This window comes from Rhagoletis pomonella, unplaced genomic scaffold, assembly GCF_013731165.1.
Source record: "Rhagoletis pomonella isolate Grant_MI unplaced genomic scaffold, Rhpom_1.0 Rhpom_scaffold_00012, whole genome shotgun sequence".
NCBI classification, from domain to species: Eukaryota; Metazoa; Arthropoda; class Insecta; order Diptera; family Tephritidae; genus Rhagoletis; species Rhagoletis pomonella.
The window spans coordinates 9,877,239-9,888,468 of record NW_023458566.1 but is presented as its reverse complement, the minus strand read 5'-3'; the positions used below and the strand labels follow the sequence as shown (position 1 = coordinate 9,888,468).

The following is an 11,230-nucleotide window of genomic DNA, read 5'->3' as shown; positions in this document are numbered from 1 at the left end:
TGAAGATGAAGATGAAGATGAAGATGAAGATGAAGATGAAGATGAAGATGAAGATGAAGATGAAGATGAAGATGAAGATGAAGATGAAGATGAAGATAAGGATAAAGATCATAACCCTTTAGCTTTAACTCATCTTAACTTAAAAACTTACTCCACCTGAGCTCACCACACATTAATTCACCACACTTTAACTCCCCACACCTAAATTCACCACACCTCAACTCGCCACACCTTAACCCCCGCACCTAAATCCACCACACCTAAATCCACCACCCTTAATTCACCACACCTCAACTTTCTCACCACACCTTAACTCACCTCAACTCACCACACCAAAATTCACCACACCTCAACCTTCTCACCATAACTTAACTCACCACACCTGAATCCACCACACCTAAATTCACCACACCGTAACTCCTACACCCAATTCCACCACACCGCAGCTCACCACACCCAATTTCACCACATGACATGATATCACTTGATGTGGCATCAAAGGCAACATCATTTGGCATAAAATGAACCAAAATAAATAAGATTTAGATAGAGGTGAAAAAAGGGATAAAAAGGAAATACAACTGAAGAGTGTGCGATGTTATATTGTGGTGTGTTATGCTTCATATGTTATGTTATTTATTCTCATGTTATGGTTATGTTATGTTATGCCAAGTACTAAGCTAAACTCCCCTCCACTTAACCCATTCCAACTAATATTATTTTAGCTCATTCAACTTACATAAACTATCCTTAATTTTACGGTTGAATTTCAACCGCTGGGCGAACACTAGTAATAATAATTTCTAATAGCATGCATTTGGGATGTCCCTACTTGAATTAATTTTTTTCACTGCTCAAACCTTCGTCTCTGGGCCTTCATATCGCTTTTAGTCAACAAACGCTCAAAAAAAGGAAAATTTTAATAAATTGCGAAAAAAATTTCTCTACAAAATAAAAAAAAAAATTTATTTGTAATTTGATTCTTCCAACAAACAAAAAAAAATTGTGATTGTTCAACTAAAAATACGTTTTTTATGTCACGCAAGCACGGTTTTCGAGTTCTTTCCAATCTGCGCATGCTCATGAGATGTTACAAATTATTTGATTTCTGAAACCATTAAATACACAAATCGTCGAATTTGCAAATGCCTTAACGGCGCATACAATGGGTTCGATGGTAATTAGGTCGCTCACGAGTAGCCACGAGAAAGATCCTTAACCGCCTTTTTAGGATCGGAACCATTTTGTGGTCTAACTTGATCTGCTCCGAGAACTCTCTTATACTCTAAGCAAAGTACGTAATGGCGGGCAGTGGGGAGCCATAGACAGGCCATGCTATTCGCCTACCCTTTTAACAGTTCGGGTATTCCTTAATTAAATAAACATTAAATCAGGCTACTCTCTGGAAACCTAACAGGTCACAACCAACTACGATTGCATAGGTACCGAATCGCAGAGCCTGAATGCTCCTATGCATAGAGTAGGGTAAACTTCCGAACACATTTTTTGAGACTGCCCAACCATGGCTGGATAAAGATTAATTAATTTTAAAGCTCCTTGTAAATTTTTCCACAAAGGCCCTTTCTGGATTCATTAAGGAAGTCGAGTGTTTACTCGGTTAGAGACTCTCTCCGATACAAAATACCTCTCAGGTCGCAGTGTCTCTTGTTCTTATATAACCTTGCTGGAGTTCCAGTACTTGAATAGCTAGAAATCTGGGTTGAACTTCACCGAGTTGTAAAATATGAATACAAGGGTGCTTATTATGGACCGGTTTACCCTAGTGGAGCCAGTTTCTCATTTTATTTAAAGGCATTCAACTGTGAAATGTAGTGTTACATGCAGACTTAATCTCTAAAAGGCAAGGTAATTTTTAAGCTGCATTAAGAACCAGGCACATCAGTATTGATAAAACTTAAGGTAGCTGAGAAATGCTTATCCACGAATGATTCGTATGCTACTAAAGAGTAGATTGAAAAGGTTTATTTTCAAATATGTACGTGCATGCTTATTAGAATTAAATTATTATAAGTGACTAATCGGAGGTATACAAAGAGCTAACATCAATTTTAAGCTTATGAAAAATGGGCAACCCTAATGTGCATAAATGAAAGCATGCAATTCTAGGCCACTCACAAATCATCATTCATGAGAATGCAAATCTCATATCAAGAAGAAGCAACTGTGTTGCCTCTAAAACAGTGGTGGCTATGCCGATACCCGCGACCAGGAGCTTTTACAATGATAGCTTTACTTCGACAATTCAAAGCTTTATTTTCACAGCAAACAAATTACATTAATATTTGCCCTTTACTAGCAGTCAACGTTCAGTTGTTGTGGAAGTTGCTGATCTGCGCTTTCGCTATTGAGTAGATGGATAGATGTTGGCCACCACTGGTCTGTCGTTAAAGCTGGCATTAAATTACTTTTATTCCAAGTGCTAAATGAGAGGTACAACTGTGCTTCATGGAGCTCGCATGTCAGTGTTTCACAATTCTGAGTAATAGAGTTGCCAAGTAGCCAACTCGTAAAAAAAAACAAAAAATTTATAGAAGGGATGCTCAAGAAATTTAAACGAAATTTTCTTCTATCAAAATTTGTTAAATCAGTTTGCTGTTCGCAAGAAAGATGCTTGTACACATGTATACATATATTTCTTCGAGAAAATTCACAAACACGGTAAAGTACTATACGTTTTGAAGCGACAGAATGAAAAATATTTCATGAGATTTTTCTTGAGAGCTGAATATTAAGCTTACAAGGGGAAAATGTGTTTAGATAAAAAACAATGTTGATTAAATATTACAGGCGGCCTACCACTCCGTAGGACCCGGTTTCGATCACTGACTTGTGGGACATCTTAATTAGAACAGTTGTGCCTTCGAAATATTTTGTGGAATTTACACTACGTACTTACTCCACTGGGAATAAAAAAATTAAAAGTAAATAAAATGATATAGTTAATGAAATTTTCTAGAAAGTTTTTAAAAAATTTCAGTTTTCAGAGTGATTTTTTCTCAAAAATGACTAAATACTAATTTATAGTCAGCCAAAGTTAAAAGGCTTAGCAAAGAGAATTCCCAAAAAAAAAACGCTTACAATTTTTCTCTCAATACACGAAGAATCACTTTTCGGAAAACCACCAGTTTCACTTCCTTACGCTTCCATCCAAACCATCTGGCAACACTGCCTGCATTTACGCTCCTTACCAAAACAATAATCCAACCACTTAGTTACTTACCAATGCCGAAGAAGGCCAGCACAGCCACTGCCTGTCCGGTCGCTGTCAACTTCCTGGGCATCGCATGTCGCATATACAGTATAATCGTAATCCACACAACTCCGATGACGACCGGCTCGATAGCCTCCATGACAACGGTCAGCCACTGGGTGCCATCGCTGCTCAGCGCAGTGAAGCGTATGATGAAAATCGCAAAGCCGCCGATAAAGATATTCGAATGTCCACAATATTCGATGAATTTGTCGACATTGAAGAACAGCACCAACACCAAAATCAACCCAGAATAGGTGACCGCATACGTATCGCTGAATGTCCAAATGAGAAAACTGTGAATGCAGCTCCAGAATGTGCCGAATAGTATGGCGACAAGTGTAAGCACGAATATTTCAGGGCTATAGCGACGTATTGCCGACATGGGATAGACGAGCATGCCGGTCTTTGTGTGCCACCCCACCACTCCGGCGGGCTAAGCGGCATTTGCGAGGCAAACAGCAGCACTAATGCACCGATGAGCAGACACACAATGACAAGTATTAGTGCCACCAGTGCGGCGTCGTGTTTCGAGTCACTCGAAAAGGCAAACAAATCGATGGGCGAGAAGAGCGGCACATAAGCGATCGCACCCCAGACATACTGACGGCATACCTCACCGCGTCCCTCCGATGTCTCGCGCACTGCAATGACGATGGCGGTGTTGAGCAGCGTCAATGCGGCCATCACGAAAATGTCGCCCAGCAGGCGGATGGCAGTGTAGCCGCCCAATGTGCCATCCAAGTCGCCAGTAATCTATGGATATGTGCGGGAATTCGTATGAAAGATAGCGAGAGAGAGAGAGAGAGAGATGGAAGAGAGAGAGTTGGAGGTATGATTAAATATGTGACATGTTGCAGATACATAAATGGGGTGTAACCACAATGGCGCAGGCCGGTGCAAATTGCTTACTTTAATGCCTTTGCTGTCGTAAAGATCAATCACTTGACATTCAATCATCGGTTTGCAAGTGCTGCCATTCTTCAGCCCAATCATGTACTCAACCTGAGCGGTGGGTATGTTACACTGGAAGCCATCTGAAATAAGATAAACATTGAAGGTGAATGAGTGGCTGTGGCAGTGTTGGTGGCTTAGTTAATGTACGAATATTGCCAAAATTTTGCAGCGGCTGTACGAAGGTGTATGAGTTTGTACGTGTGTGTGTGTGTGTGTGTGTTTGCCTGTTGGTGTTCATACTTGCAAATTGCTTGCCATTATACACCTTCGTAAATACATATGCCGGACCAGGGATGGGCGTTTTTGAATGAATTATTATTCAAATAAAAAATAAATTTTTATTCATCATTCTAACAATTTTGAATGACGAATAAATTTTTATTCTCCATTCAAGCACTTGCGAATGATGAATAAATTTTTAATTTTTTCATAAATAAATAAATTGAATAAAAATTTATTCGTCATTCAAAATTGTTGGAATGATGAATGAAAGCTTATTCTTATTTTTTTTTTTTATTCAATTATTCATTTTCCTGATTACGCCCATCCCTGATTCAGCACCAACTACAGCCACCGAAAGCTGTTACCTGTATAAAACATATATGTATGTATGTATTAAAACAAGCCACTAAATACATATATTATTACCAAATACCTGCTTTAACATGTAATTAGAACACAAACATTCAACGCAAGTGTTCGCTATGGATGATGTAAGTACTACCCAGCAAAAAATTGGACTAATCCGGGATGACTCCGGGAGCAATCGCAAAGGAGCATGCGACTAATACCACTTTTGATCTCTTTATATGGAATGAACTGTTCGCTTTTGTTCGAGCATGTCCTATGAAGAGACTAATTGTTCGACTTTATATCCGAACGGGTATAAAAAGCGACTAGTCAATTTTAAAAAATAAAAATAAAAATTTGCGCCAGCTGAGATTCGAACCGGGGTGCTCAGTTTTGTTAGGCGAATACTCTCTCTGTGTGCCAACGCCGCACATGAAATTTCATTGACTAAGTGCGTACATATCATTAAATCGTTAATAGTACCCGTTAGAGATGAGTTGGGCACTAATTGATCTCCAATTATACCCATAAGGGATGAGTCGAGACTAAATGACCTCCATTAGTACCCTTATGAGACTAGTTGGGACTAATTAATGCCCAATTGTACCCGATTGAGAGTAATCTCGGAATACTCTATTTAGAGATTAGTCGCACAATTTTTGCAGGGTATGTACAATTTGTATGCACACTGTTGCATTACCAACAATAATTGCATGTGTGTGTATGAGTGTGTAACTAAACATGAGTGCAATATAAGGCAAATGTGGTAAAGTGTAAACGACAGAGGATGAGTAACCGCTACATAGAAACTGATATGTATGTTAGCACACATACTTGCATACATACATAAATATGTATGTATGTATAAGTAAGCTCATAGAAGCCTAGTACGTATGTACATAGGTACTATACATATGTACATATATACAGCGATGTCAGCAGCCATCGGTGACTGCTAGTCAACTTATTAGTAAGTAATGTTGGCACTAGGACTACAATCTGCTCTGCTTGTTTACTGAATGGTGCAAATTCATATTAATTTCAGTAACAGAAAACAGTTTGCTTTCTAAGCGATAGGTACATAAGTACTTAAACTTATACATATATGTTTGCCCACCTGGTGTACTTGTACCCTAAATGCGTGTGCCTGTGTGTGGAATTTCGAGGCTCGCTGTTGCTTACTTGTCTTAGCAACATTCGCTGACCACTGCTGATGCTGCTCAACCATATACCGAATAAACACCTATGTATACTATAGTAGAGCAACGTGGTCACCAAGCGACAGATATGCTTGTGTCAGTCATTAGTTGAATGCTGTGAGTAGCCATTGCAGTGGCAGACGTGTTCGCTGTTTGTGTGCGCCACTAAGTAAGGCTTGTTTTAATGAACGCGATGATTATTCAGCCATGCGAAGTACGAAAGCAAACAGGCGCACCCGGTTTACAAGTGCAAACACACACACACACACACACATATGCGGCTAGGCTGCACTGAAGCATTTAGGCGTAAATTTGCAGCAGACTTACACAAGTATATTGGGTCATATGAAAAGGATCAGCGAATTTTCGTCACTAACTTGTGTTGAAGCTAATACATCTGGTGGCACTAATCCATCAGATTAAAGTGTGTTTAAAACGTCTTTTCATGAATAGTTTCGAACCAAAATGATCTTAAAACTAGTCCTGAAATATTCCTTGAATTGTCCCCAAATGATACCGAACAAGTGCCGAAAAGTAGCTGAAGTAGTCTCAAAATTGTCCGAAACTAGGCCTAAAATGGTCTTCAAAATAGCCTTGAACAGATTTCGAAGAAGTACTACAACGATGCAACTATGAAGCTACCTGAAAAATTACAAAAAGTTCATACATAATAATGGCCCAAAATGGCATTGGTTTTAATAAAGAATTTGTTTTCTTCAAAATTTATCAAAAAATTTGCCCCAAATATTATGACCCAATATAAGGGCATGGATGGTTATGTGTTGGACTGACTGCGGCTGGCTTAGGCTTTGCTCCTTTTACCATCGCACTATCCAAGCTGCCATTGCCATGCTACCACCACCACCATACCCACTATTGAGTTTGACGTAAGCTTGTGCTTGTGTGTGTGTGAGTGCACCTAAATGCCAGGCAGTTGAGCAGGCACGGGTAAACACCGTGTCGCTGTAGGCCGGCTATAGGCATCAATGAACAGAGAGTTTCGTATTTGGGTCTCCCCCATGGCGACTGATTAAATGCCAAATGCTTTGTACCTTTATGTCTGCGCATGTGTGCATGTGCGTGATTGCGCTTATTAAGCTGGCCAGTTGAACGCACAAATAACGTTAATGCATTCATTGCTACAAAGTATGTGCACAGTATATAGATTGATTTTGCATTGCTTGTTGTTGCTGTCTTATCAGCGTGATAGCGAAGGTCTCCAAATGGCAATCATATATGTAAGTGTACTGTATGTATGTATCTCTGACTTCACCTGTTCATGTTCGACTGCCGGTCATAGTTTAAATGCAGAGATACTGTTGCAGCGTTAATATTACAATATAACTGCTTCAACAGCTACATTAATGAGATTTGCTTCTGCAGGCAAATCCAATGTATGTATGTTATTGTCATCACTTGTCTACGAATAGAAGTAGCCCCCGTTGGTTTGTCAAAATCGTTCAAGTATTGGTTTGAATGTCTGCGAACTCAACTGTGTGATTGGAATTACTTTATGAAAGTTTAAATTCACATCAGCCTATTGTGAAGGAGTAACACGACTGTGCTAAATATAATCTTGCTGCATATAAGAGAACCACTCATATGCATATATAGTTTTGCAGAATTAAATTTTCAATGCGTTTGTATATTTCCAAGACGCTTTTCACAACATGAAGAGGATCATTAGTAAATATACTTCCATCTAAGAGATTTTCTGTATATTTTCAGTATTTTTTTGGTCGAAATTGGTGGCACACTTAACTTAGGAATTGCATTATCTTCAGTTTTGTATACTGAAAAAGATTTCATCGCGAAATTGCATTTAAATGCAAACTTAAAAAAGATATGCTAAAAAAAGTAAAAATAATCAGTGGTGATCATATACCCGTAGTTGCGCATGTAACGTATTCGCCCCGTAGCACCATACACAGTAACCTACCACGTTTACTCGCACGCCTTAAATTAAAAGTAAAATTGTTTAAGAGTTATTAAAAATTGGCGTGGAAGATTTTTACACAGTATTCCTTATGCACATATATATTACCTTCTTCATGCATATAACAATTTTATAATGAATTTCGAGTGTGCCATTAAAAATTGCAAAAATGGAATATTAGTTTAGTGGTTAAACCTTACCCAAGCCGATCGTAAAACTGGCAACGCAATTTTAGCTTATGTGCCTGTGAGAGATCTGAGTACTTGTGTCTTTTCAAAGTCACTGGAAGTACGCCACCATTACCTTTCAAGTTAATGTTGAGTTCCCCGAGACTGAGCGCTTGTTTAGTACCTGCGCTGAGCCCGGACTTACACGTTGTCGAATCTTCACTGATGTCTCCAAAACTGACTCTGGGTCAGGATCCGAGGTTCTTGATCGCAGGGGATATGCTTTACTTCTATTTTAGGGAGTCTGCTTTGGTCGTCCAGGCTGAGGCATTTGCAACGCTCAAGGCCATGGACTACGTGGTAGAAAATAGGTGGAGGGGAAGGAGTTTACGTTTATTTAAAATTACATTTTTATTTTTTCTCTCTGACGCCAGGATTTATTTTAAAGGACTTTGTAATTTCAAAGATATGATTAATTCCAAAAGTTATTTAAAAAAAATTGAATGCAATGTAGAATAAAAATATGGGTACCAAATGAAAGAGAAAATTTCTTTAGAATTGAAGAAATTAAAAAAAATAAATAAAAATTTTGAGCTCATAAAGTTAGAAGGACGAAATTCGAAGATGTTATCGAGTTTATATAAGTCCTTAACATATAATTTTTCCAAAAACAAATATTGCGAAATTTCAAGGATAAAATTTTAAAAGGACATTTTCAATACTTACCAAAACTTATGCACCAAAGAATTTAATCTGTTTAAATTCTACAAAATTTCCTAATTAATTTTATACCCATATTTCCACTCTAAGCACATTTCACTGAATTTTTCAAATAATTTTTAATTACTGACGTCAGAGTGAAAAACAAAAACGCTGGTTTACTATATTTGGCCCAATGTTTCGCGAATATAATAATTTTTGGGTGTAAAATTTACTATTTATATGAATAGTGAGCTAGAAATTTATAACAAAATATTAGGTATTAAATAAAAAAAAAGAAATGTAGCCAATACTGGGCAGTTCAAATTGCAAATCCAAGAATCCTGGAATTTTCGGGACCTAAAAAAGGCCAGAATTCTGAGATTAACATTCCTAACCAGAATACATTGATAGAACCTTGCTATTTTTGATACTGTACAGCGTAATAACCACACTTTCGCTGAAGAAATCTCTAGCATAGAATGCAGCAGTCGTTAAGCACTGAACAAAAACCAAACAACCTGCAGAACCGGATTTAGTAGACCAATTTGCCTCATATTCATAACACACACACATCAATAATAAATGTCTACCAAAGGAATTTGCTAATAAAACTAAATTTTATTAAACAGAAACCTACTTTTCAGCTGTGAAAATAAATCTTTTAGTTTTTTCCCTAATTAAAATTTTAAATCAAATGTCCTGAAGGAACACCCTCATATACTCTACTTCACACGAGCATAGTAAAAACGAATTACGTGTGCGAATTGCAAACGATTATTTTGCACCACATCAGCACAAATACGCTGCACATCAAATGATGGTTCATTAGGGTGCATCACTCCCCATTAAAAAAAAAAAAAAATCTGCACGGATTTTGCGTCTACACAATTCATTATGTTTTAAGACATATTTTTGCCATATTAATTTCGGATAAATATAAGGTATTAAGTGAGCTGGACCGATTTGAAGTTACCTCCAGCAATCGCATTATTTTGATTCTGTTGATAAAGTGTTCAAACATTTTCAAGCAGACCTTTTAAGATTAAACTTTTAAATCTCTTTTTTTAAATATAATACATTTTTTTATAATTCCGGCGGCGCCCTAGTGTTCTATTTATGTATGTATATGTATATATTCAATAATACTTATGTGCCATTTCTAATGACCATCAAACACATTGTTAACTTACCCCAACACGTCCGTTATCATATTCTCTGCTCGCTTGAATAGTCAATTTCGCTTTGGAATGCATGGCATCTGTTAGGGAATTCCTATGATGTGAGCCCCCACCGGACGCCGAACTCAACATGGAGCCATTCGCCTTTTGCGTTGATGTTTTGCTGCGAAAGCAGAACTCGATGATGGCCACAAAGACGGCCACTAAGAGGCCACCGATCAATATATAAAATATACCAGCCACATTACTCAACGACAATTCACTGCGTAATGTCTCCTGATTGTCCTTGTTGAGGTTGCATTCCGTTTTGTCATACCACCATTTATTGCGCAATTTTATCAATTCACCATTTTCTTTCAGCGACAGCACAGCCAAATTAATCGGATCTCCGTGCGATTGGATATTAGACCAAAAAATAAATCGAATAAATTGATATGAAATACGAATGCATAGTTGTTTTTGTTGTTGGTTTGGTTGGTGGTTGTTGGCGAGGTTAGTTGGTCGGTTGGTTTCCAAAAAGTTTGAATGAGGTTAGTGGGTTCAAAGTAATCGGTTGGTTGGTCATTTGGTTTTATTTATTTTTTCAAATTTTTGTTTTTGTTTGTGTGGCATTTTTCAATGTTTCGCAGTTATGATGATGAAGTTTTTCCACACACACACACACGCACGCACATAGACATTTCGGTTTCAAGCAGTGATGAGTGTACCACGATGAGATGAGATGAGTTGGTTTGTTGGTGGCATTGATGTTGTTGTCCGAAAATTGTATGTCCATATTATTCCGAGTGGCAGCAGGAGATGAGAAAAGTGTAAACAAAGAAGAGAATACAGCATAATGAATAACCAGAATAACCAAGCAGACAAGGTTTAATTGTGTTGAAAACAAGCAAGAGCAGCAAGAGCTGCAGCAACAACAAAAAAAAAAAAAAAACAGAATTTGCTGCATGAACCGATGAGTAGTTTCCTAGAAAGTTTGGTAGTCTATGGTGCCATGTGGAAGGCGTCCATTTCCCAGTATGTATGCATATTGCAACACGCACTACACAGCCAAGCATTCATTACATATCACATAGCGCATATCTATGTATGTATGTATACATACTTACAAGCGAAAATTTTAATAAAGAAATTCCTATGGCATACATTGTATACCGTTATGCTTGTTGCCCTAATTGCAGACTGGCGTGGTTCCTGTTGCTATTGGCAGCTCAATCAAGTTAGCGGCGCTAAAATGAAAAAATGAAGAAAAA

General features: G+C 37.9%; 2 protein-coding genes across 2 annotated transcripts in view; both read right to left on the bottom strand.

Annotated features, from left to right (window-relative positions):
• Window positions 1–3,218: 3,218 nt before the first annotated feature.
• The window catches only part of LOC118747832, a 94,016-nt gene continuing 86,004 nt past the window's right edge, over window positions 3,219–11,230 (bottom strand). The window contains exon 7 of the mRNA XM_036482009.1: window positions 3,219–3,339. Within this exon, the coding sequence (XP_036337902.1) occupies window positions 3,234–3,339 (106 nt within the window). The 3' untranslated portion in view covers window positions 3,219–3,233. The remainder of the gene's footprint in view (window positions 3,340–11,230) is intronic.
• On the bottom strand, window positions 3,430–10,076 carry LOC118747835. Its single transcript, XM_036482010.1, has 3 exons — window positions 9,993–10,076; window positions 4,184–4,308; window positions 3,430–4,027 (listed from the first exon to the last, which is right to left on the bottom strand). Exons 2-3 carry the CDS (start codon window positions 4,265–4,267, stop codon window positions 3,515–3,517), a joined length of 597 nt encoding a protein of 198 aa, XP_036337903.1. The 5' UTR covers window positions 4,268–4,308; window positions 9,993–10,076; the 3' UTR covers window positions 3,430–3,514.